Source organism: Ranitomeya variabilis, chromosome 4 (genome assembly GCF_051348905.1).
Source record: "Ranitomeya variabilis isolate aRanVar5 chromosome 4, aRanVar5.hap1, whole genome shotgun sequence".
Classification (NCBI taxonomy): domain Eukaryota; kingdom Metazoa; phylum Chordata; class Amphibia; order Anura; family Dendrobatidae; genus Ranitomeya; species Ranitomeya variabilis.
Genome location: NC_135235.1, coordinates 504,951,244 through 504,971,065, shown reverse-complemented (window position 1 = coordinate 504,971,065; position 19,822 = coordinate 504,951,244). Strand labels below are relative to the sequence as shown.

At 41.8% G+C, this 19,822-nt stretch overlaps 1 protein-coding gene across 1 annotated transcript in view; it reads left to right on the top strand.

The window, feature by feature from the left end:
* The first annotated feature begins 11,659 nt into the window (after positions 1-11,659).
* The window catches only part of LOC143765425 (amine oxidase [copper-containing] 3-like), a 36,324-nt gene continuing 28,161 nt past the window's right edge, over positions 11,660-19,822 (top strand). The window contains exon 1 of the mRNA XM_077252071.1: positions 11,660-13,318. Coding sequence (XP_077108186.1) covers positions 11,737-13,318 — 1,582 coding nt within the window. The 5' untranslated portion in view covers positions 11,660-11,736. The remainder of the gene's footprint in view (positions 13,319-19,822) is intronic.

Below are 19,822 nucleotides of genomic sequence, written 5' to 3'. Positions count from 1 at the left end.
CCACAAAATGTTTCTCCATTTCTCCTTGGGCCAGTTGACGTGTTCTTTGGCAAATTGTATTCGCTTCAGTACGTTTTTTGTTGTCTTTTTTTTAACCCCTTAAGCCCCGATGGTGGTTTGCACGTTAATGACCAGGCCAATTTTTACAATTCTGACCACTGTCCCTTTATGAGGTTATAACTCTGGAACGCTTCAACGGATCTTGGTGATTCTGACATTGTTTTCTCATGAGATATTGTACTTCATGTTAGTGGTAAAAAAATTTCGATATAACTTGCGTTTATTTGTGAAAAAAATGGAAATTTGGCGAAAAATTTCACAATTTTCCAACTTTGAATTTTTATGCCCTTAAATCACAGAGATATGTCACGCAAAATACTTAATAAATAACATTACCCACATGTCTACTTTACATCAGCACAATTTTGGAACCAACATTTTTTTTGTTAGGGTGTTATAAGGGTTAAAAGTTGACCAGAAATTTCTCATTTTTACAACACCATTTTTTTTAGGGACCACATCTCATTTGAAGTCATTTTGAGGGGTCTATATGATAGAAAATGCCCAAGTGTGACACCATTCTAAAAACTGCACCCCTCAAGGTGCTCAAAACCACTTTCAAGAAGTTTATTAACCCTTCAGGTGTTTCACAGGAATTTTTGGAATGTTTAAATAAAAATGAACATTTAACTTTTTTTCACACAAAATTTATTTCAGCTCCAATTTGTTTTATTTTACCAAGGGTAACAGGAGAAAATGGACCCCAAAAGTTGTTGTACAATTTGTCCTGAGTACGCTGATACCCCATATGTGGGGGTAAACCACTGTTTGGGCGCATGGCAGAGCTCGGAAGGAAAGGAGCGCCATTTGACTTTTCAATGCAAAATTGACTGGAATTTATATGGGACACCATGTTGCGTTTGGAGAGCCCCTGATGTGCCTAAACATTGAAACCCCCCACAAGTGACACCATTTTGGAAAGTAGACCCCCTAAGGAACTTATCTAGATGTGTGGTGAGCACTTTGACCCACCAAGTGCTTCACAGAAGTTTATAATGCAGAGCCGTAAAAATAAAAAATCATATTTTTTCACAAAAATGATCTTTTCGCCCCCAATTTATTTTCCCAAGGGTAAGAGAAGAAATTGGACCCCAAAAATTGTTGTGCAATTTGTCCTGAGTATGCTGATACCCCATATGTGGGTGTAAACCATTGTTTGGGTGCATGGCAGAGCTCGGAAGGGAAGGAGCGCCATTTTACTTTTCAATGCAAAATTGACTGGAATTGAGATGGGACACCATGTTGCGTTTGGAGAGCCCCTGATGTGCCTAAACATTAAAACCCCCCACAAGTGACACCATTTTGGAAAGTAGACCCCCTAAGGAACTTATCTAGATATGTTTTGAGAGCTTTGAACCCCCAAGTGTTTCACTACAGTTTATAACGCAGAGCCGTGAAAATAAGAATTCTTTTTTATTCCACATAAATAATTTTTTAGCCCCCAGTTTTTTATTTTCCCAAGGGTAACAGGAGAAATTGGACCCCAAAAGTTGTTGTCCAATTTTTCCTGAGTACGCTGATACCCCATATGTGGGGGGGAACCACTGTTTGGGCGCATGGCAGAGCTCGGAAGGGAAGGAGCGCCATTTGGAATGCAGACTTAGATGGATTGGTCTGCAGGCCCCTGATGTACCCAAATAGTACAACCCCCCCACAAGTGACCCCATATTGGAAACTAGACCCCCCAAGGAACTTATCTAGATGTGTTGTGAGAATTTTGAACCCCCAAGTGTTTCACTACAGTTTATAACGCAGAGCCGTGAAAATAAAAATTCTTTTTTTTTCACAAAAATGATTTTTAGCCCCCCCAATTTTTTTTTTCCCAAGGATAGCAAGAGAACTTGGACCCCAAAAGTTGTCCAATTTGTCCCGAGTACGCTGATGCCCCATATGTTGGGGTAAACCCCTGTTTGGGCGCACGGGAGAGCTCGGAAGGGAAGGAGCACTGTTTTACTTTTTCAACGCAGAATTGTCTGGAATTGAGATCGGATGCCATGTCGCGTTTGGAGAGCCCCTGATGTGCCTGAACAGTGGAAACTCCCCAATTCTACCTGAAACTCTAATCCAAACACACCCCTAACCCTAATCCCAACTGTAACCCTAACCACACCCCTAACCCTGACACACCCCTAATTCTAATCCCAACCCTAATCCCAACCGTAAATGTAATCCTAACCCTAACTTTAGCCCCAACCCTAACCCTAACTTTATCCCCAACCCTAACCCTAACTTTAGCCCCAACCCTATCCCTAACTTTAGCCCTAACTTTAGCTCCAACCCTAGCCCCAACCCTAACCCTAGCCCTAATCCTAGCCCTAACCCTAGCCCTAATGGGAAAATGGAAATAAATACATATTTTTAATTTTATTATTTTTCCCTAACTAAGGGGGTGATGAAGGGGGGTTTGATTTACTTTTATAGCGTTTTCTATATCGGATTTTTATGATTGGCAGCTGTCACACACTAAAAGAAGCTTTTTATAGCAAAAAAGTTTTTGAGTCTCCACATTTTGAGACCTATAATTTTTCCGTATTTTGGTCCACAGAGTCATGTGAGGTCTTGTTTTTTGCGGGACGAGTTGACGTTTTTATTGGTAACATTTTCGGACATGTGACAGTTTTTGATCACTTTTTATTCCGATTTTTGAGGCAGAATGACCAAAAACCAGCTATTCATGATTTTCTTTTGGGGGAGGCGTTTATACCGTTCCACGTTTGGTAAAATTGATAAAGCAGTTTTATTCGTCGGGTCAGTACGATTACAGCGACATCTCATTTATATCATTTTTTATGTTTTGGCGCTTTTATACGATAAAAGCTATTTTATAGAAAAAATAATTATTTTGGCTTCGCTTTATTCTGAGGACTATAACTTTTTTATTTTTTTGCTTATGATGCTATATGGCAGCTCGTTTTTTGCGGGACAAGATGACGTTTTCAGTGGTACCATGGTTATTTATATCCGTCTTTTTGATCGCGTGTTATTCCACTTTTTGTTCGGCGGTATGAAAATAAAGCGTTGTTTTTTGGCTCGTTTTTTTTTTTCTTACGGTGTTCACTGAAGGGGTTAACTAGTGGGACAGTTTTATAGGTGGGGTCGTTACGGACGTGGTGATACTAAATATGTGTACTTTTATTGGGTTTTTTTTGTTTGTTTGTTTTTTAGATAAAGAAATGTATTTATGGGAATAATATTTTTTTTTTTCTTCTTTATTTAGGAATTTTTTTTTTATTTATTTTTTATTTTTTTACACATGTGGAATTTTTTTTTTTTTTACTTTGTCCCAGGGGGGGACATCACAGATCGCCGATCTGACAGTTTGCATAGCACTCTATCAGATCGGCGATCTCACTCACATCGTTGCAGGCTTACCAGCGCCTGCACGGCACCCGGAAGTACTCCCTGCAGGACCCGGATGCAGCCCCGCGGCCATTTTGGATCCGGGGACTGCAGGGAGGAGACGCTCGGTACAAGGTGAGTACATCGCCTTGTACCGATCGTCTCAGGGAAGCACGCAGGGAGCCCCCTCCGTGCGCGATGCTTCCCTGTACCGCCGGTACACTGCGATCATGTTTGATCGCGGTGTGCCGGGGGTTAATGTGCCGGGGGCGGTCTGTGACCGCTCCTGGCACATAGTGCCGGATGTCAGCTGCGATAGGCAGCTGACACCCGGCCGCGATCGGCCGCGCTCCCCCCGTGAGCGCGGCCGATCGCTATGACGTACTATCCCGTCGGTGGGAATTAAGGCCCACCCCACCTCGACGGGATAGTACGTCATATGGGATTAAGGGGTTAACAGTGGGACTTCTTGCTAAGAGATTAGCTCAACACAAGCGTCTTCTAAATGTCACAGTACTCACAGGTAACTTGAGACTGTCTTTGATCATCTTGGAGCTGATCATTGGCTGAGCCTTTGCCATTCTGGTTATTCTTCCATCCATTAGAATGGTAGTCTTCCGTTTTCTTCCGCGTCTCTCTGGTTTGGCTTTCCCTTTCAAAACATTGGAGAACATTTTAGCTGAACAGCCTATCATTGTCTACACTTCTTTATCAGTTTTAACTTCTCCGATCAACTTTTGAATCAAAGTATGGCTACTTGTTCGACGCACGTCACAATGCGTCGTTATGTAGAAAAAACGCATCCTGCAAAGTTGCCCGCAGGATGCATTTTTTCTCCATAGACTTTCATTAGCGACGCATTGCGACGGAGTGCCACACGTCGCAACCGTTGTGCGACGTTTGCGTCGTGTTTTGGCGGACTGTCAGCACAAAAAAAGTTACATGTACTGTTTTTTTGCGCGTCGTGTCCGCCATTTTCGACCGCGCATGTGCGGCCGAAACTCCGCCCCCTCCTCCCCGGACATTACAATGGGGTAGCGGAAGCGTTGTAAAACTGCTTTCGCTGCCCACGTCGGGCATTACTTTCACAACGCATGTCGGGCTGACGCATAGCGACAGCCCCGTGCCGACGCTAGTGTGAAAGAAGCCTATGCTGTTCTTCTGAACAATATTTTGAACGACCCATATTTCTCAGGCTTTCAACGAGAAATGCATGTACAACATGTCCTGGCTTCACCCTTAAATAAGGGCCACCTGATTCACATCTGTTTCCTCACAGAATGATTGACCTCACTAATTGAACTGCACACTTATTATTTTGAACACCCCCCTTTCAATTAATTATTCTAATACACAGACTGAAAATCATGCAGATCATGAATTCAAAGTCTGTTGGTTTTCTTAGAATCCACTGCGCCAACTGGTAAATGTTTGACTTGTGGTAATATAATTTATACTAAAATCAGTGATTAATCTGGTTAGTCATATTAACCCCCTTCTGTCCATGGACGGAATAGTACATCCGAGGACAGAACCCCAGCTTTGATGCGGGCTCCGGCGGTGAGTTCTCTTTCCGGACAGATACCACCTGCTGTCTCGGGGTCCCCTCTTGCATCAAGATACATGCTTTCTACGCCTGGCAACCTGGATCCTGAGAAGCAGATCCTAAGCTCTCAAGGACTATCAGACAGGGTACTAACTATGCAGGCAAGCAGAAAGCCGGTAACTTCAGCCATCTATTCCAAGATATGGAAGAAATTCTGCTCATATGTAGGGGAATCCATTGCAAAATTATCCCATCCAGATATTCCTAAAATCCTAGAGTTCCTACAGATAGGATTTGAGAAAGGACTAAGGCCTAGTATGCTAAGGGTTTAGATCTTGGCCCTTAGTATCTTTCTAGACTTCCCTATAGCAGACCACCCATGGGTTATGAGGTTTATTAGAACCGTTACTAAGTTGAGACCCACAATCATGAAAACTGTCCCACCTTGGGACCTAAATCAAATGCTATATGGCTATATGCCTTACGCAAACCTCCCTTTTAACACCAGGAAGAAGCTAGCATCAACTTTTTCTCCATGAAGACGGCGTTCTTGGTGGCATTCGCCTCTGCAAAATGGTTAGGGAAGATCCAGGCGTTGTCAGTGAGGGATCACTATCTGCAGATCCTAGAGGACCAACTAATATTTAGGCTCGACACTTCTTTCCTGCCGAAGGTAGTATTAAAGGCAAATTATAACCAGTAGATCTTTCTGCCATCTTTTTGTCCGCTCCCAAAGAACGAAAAGGAAAGATTATTCCACACGCTGGACATAAGAAGATCAGTGATGCATTACGCGGAAGTTACACATTTCTAGATACAGTATGCAGGAAGGAATAATTGCAAGAAAGCCTCAAAGGCGACTCTATCCAGATTGATTGCTTCAACCATTTTTCTGGCATATGAATCAGAAAAGAAAGAACCCCCACTTAACATTAAGGCTCACTCCACATGTCATGAGGGACAACTTCGGAAAATAGGAATTAGTCCTACTGGTATTTGTATTTCCAGGCATCCATCATTCATGACAGCATCATTACATTCCCTCCCCTGAATTCTGAATGCTTATGTGAAGTTAACATTTGTTTGTAAGAATTCAATAAAATACAGTTGCATCCATCCTAGTGTGATAATTGGTAAAAACACTGAGGGTGAAGTGGTGGTGGGGGGCTTTTAACCTCTCAAATGTTTCCTATCTCTAGGGGATGAGTAGGACTACCTCCTGTCGTGCTGTCATGATATGCTCCTGGAAATACAGTTACAGGAAAGACTAATTTCTATTTTTCGGTAGCATCTAGTCAACGTACTTAATTCTGCTTAATGTTAAGTGATAAGTTAAGGGGGTTGACCAGGCTTAGCATAAAAGTCTGCCTTCATTTTGTGACTGCAGACCAAGATCAAGCGATCATGCAACCGCAGGTATGTGATATGTATACTCCCAACTTCATTTCCTACTAGACGTGTGCAGCCTCACTTGTATTGAGCAAGGACGCAAATGTCTAGTAGGAATGTGGTCCGAAGTATGCATAGCGCATATTTCCAGTCACAAGGCTGGACTCACTGCTAGTACCAGAGAATCCTCAGTGTGCGCTGCGCACGATGAGAGAATTCACGAGTTTGCAGCCAAATAGTGATTATATACAGTACAGACCAAAAGTTTAGACTCGCCTCATTTAAAGATTTTTCTGTATTTTCATGACTATGAAAATTGTACATTCACACTGAAGGCATCAAAACTATGAATTAACACGTGGAATTATATACTTAACAAAAAAGTGTGAAACAACTGAAAATATGTCTTATATTCTAGGTTCTTCAAAGTAGCCATCTTTTGCTTTGCACACTCTTGGCATTCTCTTGATGAGCTTCAAGAGGTAGTCACCGGGAATGGTCTTCCAACAATCTTGAAGGAGTTCCCAGAGATGCTTAGCACTTTTGCCTTCACTCTGCGGTCCAGCTCACCCCAAACCATCTCGATTGGGTTCAGGTCTGGTGACTGTGGAGGCCAGGTCATCTGGCGTAGCACCCCATCACTCTCCTTCTTGGTCAAATAGCCCTTACACAGCCTGGAGGTGTGTTTGGGGTCATTATCCTGTTGAAAAATAAATGATGGTCCAACTAAACGCAAACCGGATGGAATAGCATGCCGCAAGATGCTGCTTGCTTCACCTTTTCTGCGTCGCACAAACACACGGTGGTTGGAGCCAAAGATCTCAAATTTGGACTCATCAGACCAAAGCACAGATTTCCACTGGTCTAATGTCCATTCTCTTCTGCTTGTTGCCTGTCCTTAGCAGTGGTTTCCTAGCAGCTATTTTACCATGAAGGCCTGTTGCACAAAGTCTCCTCTTAACAGTTGTTGTAGAGATGTGTCTGCTGCTAGAACTATGTGTGGCATTGACCTGATCTCTAATCTGAGCTGCTGTTAACCTGCGATTTCTGAGGCTGGTGACTTGTATAAACTTATCCTCAGAAGCAGAGGTGACTCTTGGTCTTCCTTTCCTGGGGCGGTCCTCATGTGAGCCAGTTTCTTTGTAGCGCTTGATGGTTTTTGCCACTGCACTTGGGGACACTTTCAAAGTTTGCCCAATTTTTCAGACTGACTGACCTTCATTTCTTAAAGTAATGATGGCCACTCGTTTTTCTTTACTTAGCTGCTTTTTTCTTGCCATAATACAAATTCTAACAGTCTATTCAGTAGGACTATCAGCTGTGTATCCACGAGACTTCTGCACAACACAACTGATGGTCCCAACCCCATTTATAAGGCAAGAAATCCCACTTATCAAAACCTGACAGGGCACTCCTGTGAAGTGAAAACCATTTCCGGTGACTACCTCTTGAAGCTCATCAAGAGAATGCCAAGCGTGTGCAAAGCAGTCATCAAAGCAAAAGGTGGCTACTTTGAAGAACCTAGAATATAAGACATAATTTCAGTTGTTTCACACTTTTTTGTTAAGTACTCGTAATTCCACATGTGTTAATTCATAGTTTTGATGCCTTCAGTGTGAATGTACAATTTTCATAGTCATGAAAATACAGAAAAATCTTTAAATGAGGTGTGCACAAGCTTTTGGTCTGTACTGTATATATACCCAAAAACCTGGGAGCAGTATATTGATCTGTATAAGAACATAGATTATAATGCGTGTGCGTGTATACGTGTCTCCGGTACGTGTGCAAATTGTCACCACACATACTGGAAACGCTGACGTGTGAAGGGGGACCTTACTGTGTACCTCTGTGCCTGCTGCCATCAAATCTATTTGCAGGTCTTAAGGCAGCCGATGCTAACGTTTTTCTGCCATGACCCTGTTTTGTAGCCAGTGTTCATTTTACTTGAGACAACCCATAAACTGTGTATGTGGCTCTATAGCTGCAGCATAGTATTGCTTAAACTTCGTGTCATTCATTACTGTTACCAGCAGGGGCAGTACAGTACCAAACAATGTTGTAAAATTCAGCTCTATTGCATACAAGTCAGTGTGATGAGAAATTTCATAAGTGACAAGTTGTTCACATGTGGAGAGGTCAAAGGTCTCATACATAATTAACTATCTCTCATAGCCAGAGACAAGTGATAATTACCGCTCTGTACTACTGCAAATAAGTAAATTACATAATTGTACAAGAAATTTGAGGTCAGCGCAGGGTTAGGCCTCATTAAAAGGTTTGTGGAGGCTTTTATACAACTGAGAAATTATCTATTTTTTTCTTTTGTTTGATCCATATATCAGTTTTGTCTAGGGTTGAGCGAACCCAAAGTGTAAAGTTCAGGATTCGTGTCTGGTGCCAAGCTCTGAACACAGACTTTTTCCCAGAAGTTTATTTTTCTGTTTGGGTTCAGTGTCAAATAAAGTTTGGCTGCACTTCAGCTTTTCAACAATAAACACGCTTTTAGGCTGTGGGTACTTCCCGAGCCACCACAGCAATGCCAAGTACTGGCATGACTGTGATTGGCCGGCACAACATGTGACCTGGACTGCATAAATCATGGGTGGCGGGTGCCATTGTGCTCTGACAAGCATAGGGACAGGGCACTGCTCAATTGAGGGACAGTGTAAAATAGATTTAAAAAATGATGTGGGGTCCCCTCTTTTTTTAATAACCAGCCAAAGAAAAGCAATATCTATGGACCTTCCCAGTCTATTAATATCAGCCCTGAGCTGTTTGCTGTGCCTTCACTGGTCATTAAAAATTAGAGAGGACCCTAAAAGCATTACAGCAGAAAGCTGGGGACTGATATTAATAGATTGGGAAGATCCATGGATATTGGCCCCTTCCAGCCCTCAGTCACTGCAGAAATGGCGCTGGAGATTAGCCTCGGCTCTTCTTGATTGCCCTGGTGTGGTGGCAATCAGAGTAATAGTTTTGAAGGTTGAGGTCTGCTGGAAGCCCAAGGGTTGGTAATGAAGAGATGTCTATCAGACACCACCAGTACCCTATATTTAAAATTAAACTTTTTACTGTGTGCCGATTTGAATAAATGCTCCCTGACATTCCCTGGTTCACCCATTTATTAAAAAAGAATCCTCTCAGCTCTGACATAATCCATTGTGGTCCCACATTGTCCAGCTATTCCCTGCTGCAACCTATGGAGAGTTGTTCTCAGAACGACGCTCCATAGGTCACTCCTGATCATGTCTTACAGGTGATGACTTTACTAATATCATCGCACGCGAGACATGACTGAGAGTGACCTATGTAGCCTCATTCTCAGAATAATCCTCCATAGCTTGCAAAGGATAATCACTGGAAGTCGTGGGAACTAAAATGGATTATCATGGAGCTGTGGGTATTTTTTTTTTCCTTGTGCTTTTTATTTTTAAATACGGGATTAGTAGTGGGGGCATCTGTTAGACACCACTACATTACTAACCCCTGGGCTTGATGCTAGTTGACATTACACAGCTGACATCAACCCCCAAAATGATTACCCTGATTGTCCTGGTGTGGTGGCAAAGTGCCAGAATTGGTGCATCTAATGGATACGCCATTTTGGGGGAGGCTGAGGGCTAGTCTTATTAGGCTGGGAAGAGGCTAATATCCATGGCCCTTCCCAGCCTACTAGTATCACCCCCAAGCTGTCTGCTTTATTGTAGACTAAAGTTAGTCCGCAACCGACGAACCCAAACATCCATGAATCTGCTATAGTTTTCATCATCTATAGTTTTGTCTTTTGTTTTTCTTATATGAAAAAACAAATCCAAACTTCTACCTATTGAACAGTAAGAAACAAACTTGTATGGTCTCAGTTTGCTGTTCATTTTTCGCCGCTGTGGTCAAATACCACTAAGGATAACGTGCAAGAGTTTGTATGTTCTCCTTGTGTTTGTGTGGGTATCCGATTACACTTCAAAGACAAACTGATAGGGAATTTAGATAGTGAGCCCCAATGGGGACAGCGATGATAATATGAGTGAGTGAAAAAAATACATAAATATTGATTAGTAATATTACTTCCCTATGTATTTTCAGAGTGTATATTTTCCAGTGTTGCCACCAACAAGTAGATAACTTCTCTTCAATATGTCTGAAAGGCCTTCTGTTCTTTCAGAAAACTTTACATAAATCAATAGTACAAGAGAACATAAGAAACATTGAAATTTAGATAATCAGGTAAATATGATTCTTTCTCCACTTACGAGAGTCTTCTTTCCCTCCTCCGCCATCCACACTTTTAAAAATAAAAGCAGCTTAAATATATATTTCTAAAAGCAAAATCAACTGCTAGCACAGTGAGGTTCCAGGCTACACCTGCTATTATGCTATATGGAGAAGGAAGAGGAGTGAAGAGCACCCAGCACAGTGACAAACAGGCAGACTCAGCCTGTTGCATCTTCAAGCAACTGTTTAACTTCACTCCAGTGCTGCAGACACAGCCACACAGCTAAGTACTGCTGTATAATGCTTTCAATGCTGCTGCTTCTCTCTGTGTGTTACAAAGGCAATGGGAACATTATAGCAGCTAGCCCCCGCCCACTTGCTGGGAAAAGCGGCTTAAAAAATGTAAGATACAAGTCAAATAATGGCCAGAAACCGTGTTCCTCATGAACTCACACAACACATCACAGCCTATTCTGAAAGGTTAGCTGAAACAACAGGTAAACTTGAAAGAGTTGTAAGAAAATGATCGTTTAGTGGGAGCATAAGGTAAAAACGATTCCTTGTACTTCTTTGCTGCTCTCCTCACCTCCTCACTCACATTCAGACATTTTTTTTATCCCCCCCCCCCCTCCACTTGATGAGAGGCAGATGCAGAGAGTGTCATAAACATTGTTGGACATCAGGTTCTAAAGGATTTTGCATGAACATTCACAGAATTTATGGCAACAACTGAATGAACAAAAGTAACTTTTAATATATTTCTTTATCAGCAGGGACATAGTTAAACTGGCCTGACATGATAAATATGTATAACATTATGGATGCGGACTTCACACTAAAAATAAAATGACATTTAACACTGTGTTTTGAAACTAAATTTATTTGTGCGTGATTTAAGCCTAAGTACATTGTTGTATCCCTTAACAAATGTTTCCTACAGCTTCACATTTCAAGACTGTAGCTGTAAAGTCACGGCTGGATAGGTTACAGACTAGGGTTAATCAAAAAGGATAAAAACAAATCACATAATCTATTCTTCAGCATCTAGTTCCTTTCCTCCTCCCAGTTTTCTTGTAGGATCCAGCAAGTTAAATAGGCAGGAATGAGTGGTAGAAATTTCTTCTTAGCCAAGGCACGGAGTTCAATCCCTTACACTGGAGGACCCGATGGTTTAATGCAAGGCAAACATGAATGTTAAAATAGTCACTACGCTTCTGATCCTGGCAGTTGTCACCATTTTAGCTTTAGTTTCTGTACTTCTGTTTGGATCCAGATTTAAATCTTGTAATTATGGGAATCAGAAAACATCTGTTTTCAAGCACAATGATCAGAGTTTGGTGTTTGCAGACCTAACACCTGAAGAACTGGCCCAGGTAGTGGATTTTCTTAAGAAGAACATCAATGAGAATCTAGTGGACATCTCTAATGCTGACCCTTCTTCCAACTGCATATATTCTGTGGAACTACTGCCTCCCAGCAAGCAGGATGCTTTATCTTACCTGGACAAAGGAGGACCTAAGCCCAGGAGAGAAGCAATGGCTGTTGTTTATTTTGGAAGTCATTCAGAACCTGAAATTAAGGAGTTTGTGGTGGGACCTCTTCCAAATCCTACATACAGGAATGATGTTACACTCCAGAGATATTCAAACAAACTACTTTATCATCGTAGACCAGTCATTGGCAGCGAGTACAATCAGATACGAAAGCACTTTCTTCTTAAAGAATACAGCAAGGCAAAGAGTTTCCTCAAGGAAGTATTGGGCCATAATGAATCCAACATTGAATTTCTCACTGCTTTGACTGGTGCTCCAAGAGGTTTTGTATCTGGAGAGCGGAAAACCTGGTTTGGTATCTTCTTTAACACACAAGGTAGTGGATATTTCCTGCATCCAACTGGGTTAGAAATTTTATTGAACCATAAGGACCTTAACTGTAGTAAGTGGAGTGTGGAAAGAGTGTTTTATAATGGTGACTACTTTGAAAGCTTGTCTACATTGGAGGAGAAATATAAGAAGGGACATTTGAAGGTAGTGAAATTGAAAATGCCACATCTTGAGAATAACATCGCTTCTCTGAAATCCCAAAAAAGTTCAGTCTCTGATATTCCTATGCAGTATGAACCACAAGGTGCTCGATATAGCGTGAAGAACAACCAGGTGCTCTTCCAACACTGGAGTTTTGCATTTGGGATTAATGTAAATAGAGGACTCAGGTTATATGATATCAAGTTTAAGGGGGAAAGGATAGTGTATGAGCTTAGCATCCAAGAAACTAGCTCTGTGTATGGGTCCAATGCTCCTACTGGAATGACAACAAGGTACATGGATGGACACTTTGGCATTGGTCGTTCTTCCTTCCAGTTGGTTCGTGGCATTGACTGTCCCTATTTTGCTACATTCATAGATACCCATTACTTGCTTGACTCAGACAGCTCTGTTCTTAACAAAGGATCCATTTGCATATTTGAACTCAACTCCGGTATTCCTTTGAGACGGCATTTCTCAAGTCTTGGATCTTCTTACTACGGTGGATTGGCCAACACTGTTTTGATTATTAGAACCATTGCCACCATTGGAAACTATGATTATGTGTTTGACTTTATGTTCTATCAAAATGGAGCTATTGAGTCAAAAGTTCATGCAACAGGATATATAAGTACAACTTTCTTCACGGATGCCGGGCTGCAACATGGAAATAGAGTGGGGCCTCATACTCTGGGGACCATCCATACACATTTTATACACTATAAGGTGGACATGGATGTCGGAGGTAAGTAAACTTCTCTCTTTATATACTTAACCTCTTAATCCTTAATCTTTTTACAATCAGTAGATGCTTCACAACAACTTATCATCCAAACCTAAAGTAGAGCTTATTTTGGCTAAGGCTAAAAGGCAACACTCGTTGTGCCAAGTGAAGTTTAGTGTTTTCATAATGTGACCTTGCATCTAATTACTGTCAATCAATACGGTTTCACTGTGACCCATGACCTACCACAGCAGGAACATCTAACATGCTACATTGCCACCATAAGCGTCAAGGCAATTTGCATGCGACTTATTACTTTTGTGCGACTTGTTTGCAATTTGCCTGAATTTTACTGCCAAGTAGCAACTCTAGAATATTTGCTCAGCAATAAGTCACAGACCAGCTGCAAAAATATTCTTGGTTGCGCAAGTTTCCTGAGATTTCCTGTCACAAAACCAGAGTCGTGGTTTAGTTCTAGCCTTACTGCATTGGCAGCAACATCAGGGTTAAACTTCAGTAACTAAATTGACAATATTATTGATATCACAATTCCCCTGTATTCCCTACATGAGTGAGCAGCCAAGTGACCACAAGCTTCCGATTTATTGCCCACCCATGCTGGGAAAACAGGTGAATCATGCCCGTGTGCACATTGCACACAGTCACAATTTGAAATTTGCCCACAGCCTGGAAAAACCTTTTAAATATGCAAAATGAGAAAAGATCCTGATTTTAGCTTACAACCTAAAGAGATATGGGAAGATGGGACAGATGTAAAGTGCAGATTCTGTGCACTGGACAAGGCTTTTGGATGTAGGAGGAATCTAAAGAGGCATTATGATCCTGTCACCCAGCCAAAATAAGTGTTAATAAAGATATAACTACTGTAAGGTAAGCAAAGTAAGTAAAGATGCCCATATTACTACCAAGTAGGTGAAGCAGAGAAACTTGTCTTCAGTCTACAGTATATTTAACTTTTAAAGGTTTACCATTCATGAATTTCTGTTCTCTTAGGCTACTTTCACACAAATGTGCTTGCAGGATGGGTTTTTTGCCCATAGACTTGTATGCGCAACGGATCACGACGGATGGGCACACGTGTCGTGTTTTGGCGGACGTGACGCACAAAAAAAGTTCAATGTAACTTTTTTTGTGCGACGTGTCCGCCATTTCCGACCGCGCATGTGCGGCTGGAACTCCGCCCCCTCCTCCCCGCTCATCACAATGGGCAGCGGATGCGTTGTAAACTGCATCCGCTGCCCACGTTGTGCTAAATTTTGCACAACGTACGTCGGGCTGAAGGCTTGCGACGGCCCCGTACCGACGGAAGTGTGAAAGTACCCTAAGAGCCTGCGCTTGATAAAAATAATATCAGTGTTATTCTCTCCCAGAGTCCAGCACTTCTCTCTGTCGCTGCAGCAGTATCTGCTTACTGTCTACAGTGGTGGTGATATGACTGCAGTGCACACCACTGCTGCAGCCAATCACTAAGTATAGCACACATCAATGCAGCAACTGATCACTAAGCTCTGCACATATCGTTGCTGCAGCCTATCACTAAGTTTAGCACATATCAATGCTGCAGCCAATCTCTAAGCTCAGCACTCATCACTGCTACAGCCTATCACCAAGCTTAGTGATTGGCTGCAGCAGTGTTGTGTGCTGTAGTTATGACTTCACCGTTGCAGCCAGTAAACAAAGACCAGAACAGCAAAGTAGAGGCAGCTGTGGACTCGGTGAAGGTGAGTAGCATATAGTAATAAAATCAAACACAACGCATGCCTGTGAAGGACAGGTTACTCTAAATGGAAAACCCCTTTAATCTGACCATACATTTAAGATAAATGTTATGGATGTTTCTCCAACCCCTCCATGCACACGCGCAGTTGTCTGAGCCAAGCATGCAGGTGTTGTGAATTAGAAGTTGGCTGCAGGATCGGCCATGTTTAAATTAAAAGCCAATTTTAACCTTCTCAAAAGAATAGGGTGAAAAAATGCCAATACAAAAATATTATAATTAAAATATGAAATTTTATTAATAATAAAATACATATATCGATTAAAAAAAGGGGGGACAACCTAACAACAGAATAAGAAAAAACCCCAGTGCAATAATTGGAGTGGGTACATGGACACAGTCATAAACTGATACATTTATCAAGAGAACCCATTAAAATATAGCCAATATATATTTGCAAACCTGCATTTAAAAGTCAATAAGGCAACAATAATAGGATAGTGTCACTCCTTGAAAAAGCCATTACCAGGCGAAACGTGCATTTGGAGGAAACTGGATATTATTGGGTATGGACTTTATAATGCAATAAGATTTTTCCTTTATCCTATTATTGTTGCCTTATTGACTTTTGAATGCAGGTTTGCAAATATACTGTATATTGGCTATATTTTAATGGGTTCTCTTGATAAATGTATCAGTTTATGACTGTCCATGTACCCACTCCAATTATTGCACTGGGGTTTTTTCTTATTCTGTTGTTAGGTTGTCCCCCCTTTTTTAAATCTATATATGTATTTTAATATTATTAATAAAATTTCATATTTTTATTATATTTTTGTATTGGCATTTTTCACCCTATTCTTTTGAGAAGGTTATGGTAGTACTATAGGGTGATATCCTATGTTTAATCAATTATGAGTTAATTTTGATTTGTTGTTGCATATATTAAATGCCAATTTTGTAATTTGCTTTATTACACAATACCCCTTACTTTTCCCAATCTTGCTAATCACTAAATGTGGCTTTTTTTCTGTCCCTCCTGTGACGTTTCATTTAAAAGGAGTCTCAAATGTGACATCACAGGAGCCTGGGTCTGCACTAACTCCCGGTTGAGTTGACTGTCACTCCTGGAACAGGCTGTCACAGGGGACAGCGATGCAGTTACTCATGAGCGATGACGTTACTGACATCATCGTTCATGAGACCTATGGAGCCTCGTTCTCAGAACAACGCTCCATAGCTTGCAGTAGAGAATCACTGGATGTCATGGGAACCACAATGTATTATACCAGATCTGTGTGGATTATTTTTTAATTATAAAAGGTTAAACCAAGGAATGTGTCGGGGAGTCTTTATTCAAATAAACTTTTTTTGTGTGTGTGTGTTTATTTTTAAATATGGATTTAGCAATGGGGGTTTCTGATAGGCACCTCTACATTACTATCCCGTGGGCTTGATGCTACCTGACATTACATAGCTGACATCAACCCAAAAACTATTACCCAGATTTCCATGGTGTGGGGGCAATCAGGAAGAGCCAAGGCTAAGCACCAGAATTGGTGCATCTAATGGATGCGTCATTTCTGGGGTGGCTGACGGCTGGTCTTATTAGGCTGGGAAGGGGCCAATATCCATGGCCCTTCCTAGCCTATTAGTATAAGTCCCAAGGTATCTGCTTTGCCTTACTGGTGGTTAAAAATAGGGGACCCCATGTCATTTTTTGGGTGTCCCCACATTTTCAATCAGTAAAGCAGACAGCTGGAGGCTGATATTAATAGGCTGGGAAGGTCAATTGGTATTGTTCCCTTCCCAGCCTAATAAGACCAGCTCACAGCTGTCTGCTGGACTAAAATTCGGATGAAACCAACGAACCCAAACATCCACAGCTCGGCTCATCTTGACTATTGTTTATGGATTTGTTTTTCATATAAGAAAAACAAAACATCTACCTATTGAGCAGCCAGAAACAGATTGCACAAAAATAAAATGTTTATGGTATCCATTTGCTGTTCAGTTTTCACCGCTGTGGTCCTGGGTGCAAATCCCAGCAAGGATAACATGTGCAAGAGTTTGTATGTAGTGATGAGCGAATATACTCGTTACTCGAGATTTCTCGAGCTTAAGTACATGTGGGGATTCCCTAGCAACCAGGCAACCCCCACATGTACTTATGTTGGCTAACAGATGTAAATCATTCAGGTGTGGCAAGAAAAACTAAATCTCCGAGCACTAAAAAATACTCGGAGGACCCCCGAGCGTGCTCAAGAAATCTCGAGTAACGAGTATATTCGCTCATCACTGTTTGTATGTTCTCTTTGTGTTAGTGTGGGTATCCTCCCACACGTCAAAGACAAACTGATAGGGAATTAAGATAGTGAGTCCCAATGGGGACAGTGATGATAATATACGTGAGTGAAATAAAAAAATACATAAATACTGATTGGTTGTGTGACTTGCCTATGTATTTTCAGTGTGTACATTTGCCAGTGTCACCACATAGCATGTAACTAACGTCTCCTAAATATGTCTGCAAAGCTTTCTGTTCTTTCAGAAAACTTATACATAAATAGTACAAGTGAATAATGGAAACATTGAAATATATCTAATAAGAGAAATATGATTCTTTATCCACTTATGAGAGACTTCATTCCCTCCTCCCCACTTCCTGAGCTCACCAGTCCAGTCCCACTAAAAAAAAACCCACTTACATCCATATTACTCAAAGCAAAATTAATTGTCAGCACAGTGAGGGTAGAGGCTACACCTGCTATTATTCCAGGGCAGGACTAGCAATTCTGGCAAATACCAGTAGGACCAATCCCTGTAGTGGGTCGCTTGATCAAGCAGCATGCATGTTAGGCATCATTAACTTGCCTTGCGCACCCAATCATGCTGCACAGCTGAAACCAGCAGGACCAGGGGTGGCGCGATATGCTGTTCTGTGCCGCCCCTTGGCACTGCTGATTTAAGTTGTGCAGCGCTATTGTGTGTACAAGCAGCAGTTTTAAGCCTCCCGGCAGGCAACGTTTTTAGAAGTTGGTCAAGTGCCGACCTGACCATCCCAGTATTGCAGATATGCCCACGCTGCAAGATGTGAGGGAGGGCGTGTCTGCTAATCTCACGTCAACTGTCAGGCTGATTCCATGGAGAGGAGGTTCTTAAATAAGGTTAGCAGAGTGAGAGTGCCAGGGGGCTGGGGCAGGAGGTCCCTTACAGGGACGGATCTTTCCTTGTCATGGTGTCTGCAGTCGCTCTGAGGCACTTATTGCTCAATTTGAAACTTGACACAGATCCTGTTGCGCTGCCAGTGGGAGTCATCAGCCCCAGTGTTACCCCATCTGTGTGTAAGTTCAAGCTGCCAGAGGCATAGCTACGGCTTTGGTTCCAAGGGGGGGTGAAACTTCTTGAGTGGGCCCCTAACCAGGTAACCTTGATTACAACTGGGTGATGCACCCTAATAGTAGATGTAGGAGAACCTCAGCTGATGACCTCGCAGTTGCTGAAAATAATCTCGATACAAAGACCAACATGGATATTACCGCCATATGATCAGTGGTACATACCAGTCCTACAGATCATATAAGAGATCACAGCAGAGTTATAGATGGTATCTTACCACTGACGTCCTTTCTGATGGAATCGTTCACTTTTCACGTCTTTTCCATTAGGCCCAGACTGACATTGCAACTTCTCCAGCCAGGACTTGTCTGCAGAGAATACAACATAGACACATTTCACTTCTCATATTTCCAGCCCCATCACCATCTATTCCCAACCTGCACAAACTCCTTATCCTGCTGATGTCCCAATGCTGAAACCCTGCTGCCTTATGTGTCCCTATTACTGCACCTGCTCTGTGGAACAGTGTGCCTCTGGCTAGTAAAACAAACTTCTAGAATATAGTAATGTCATGTGCAAGTGCCCTAGAAAACAGTGCCCACATTTTACCCCCTAGAAAGTAATATTGCCCTCTGTGTGTCCCTTTGACAATCACAGTAACCTGAGTCCCCCTATAACAATAAGTGCCAATTTTACATTTAATAATGCCCCTAGTCTCCCCCCTGTACAGCTCCCCTCTTCACAGTATAATGCCCCCTCACTGTATAGTACCACCCACACAGTATACTGACCGCTTAGTAGCCCACAAACTGTTTAATGGCTTCAACACTGTATGATGGCCCTCTCACTGTAATTTCCACACTGTATGATGGCCCACTAGATAGCCTCCATATAGTATAATGCACCAGAGAGTTCTCAATATAGTATAATGCACTCCCCATAGGCAGACTCTATATTGTATAAAATACTCCCCATAGGCAGACTCCATATTGTATAATGCACCCCCATAGGCAGTAGGCAGACTCTATATTGTATAATGCACCTCCCGTAGGCAGACTCTATATTGTGTAACGCACTCCCCAAAGGCAGACTCTAGATAGTATAATGCAGCCCCATAGCAGATTCTATAGTATATTGCACCCCCATAGGAAGATTCTATATAGTACTGTATATATACAGTAGTTCCATATATTAACAGTATATTATTTATGCACTGTAGCCAGGTTCAGGAGTGATCAGCCAGTGCATATATCATAGTATACACAGTGTACATAGCACAGTGTACAGGATAATATGTCACTCTTATATCCTATATTAAATGCACAGACATCTGATATTATATACATAATATATTATATGCATAATACGTGATATAAAATCTGATGTCTGTACACACAGTATAATATATAACAACATGACATATTGTCCTGTGTATAAGATCTGATGTC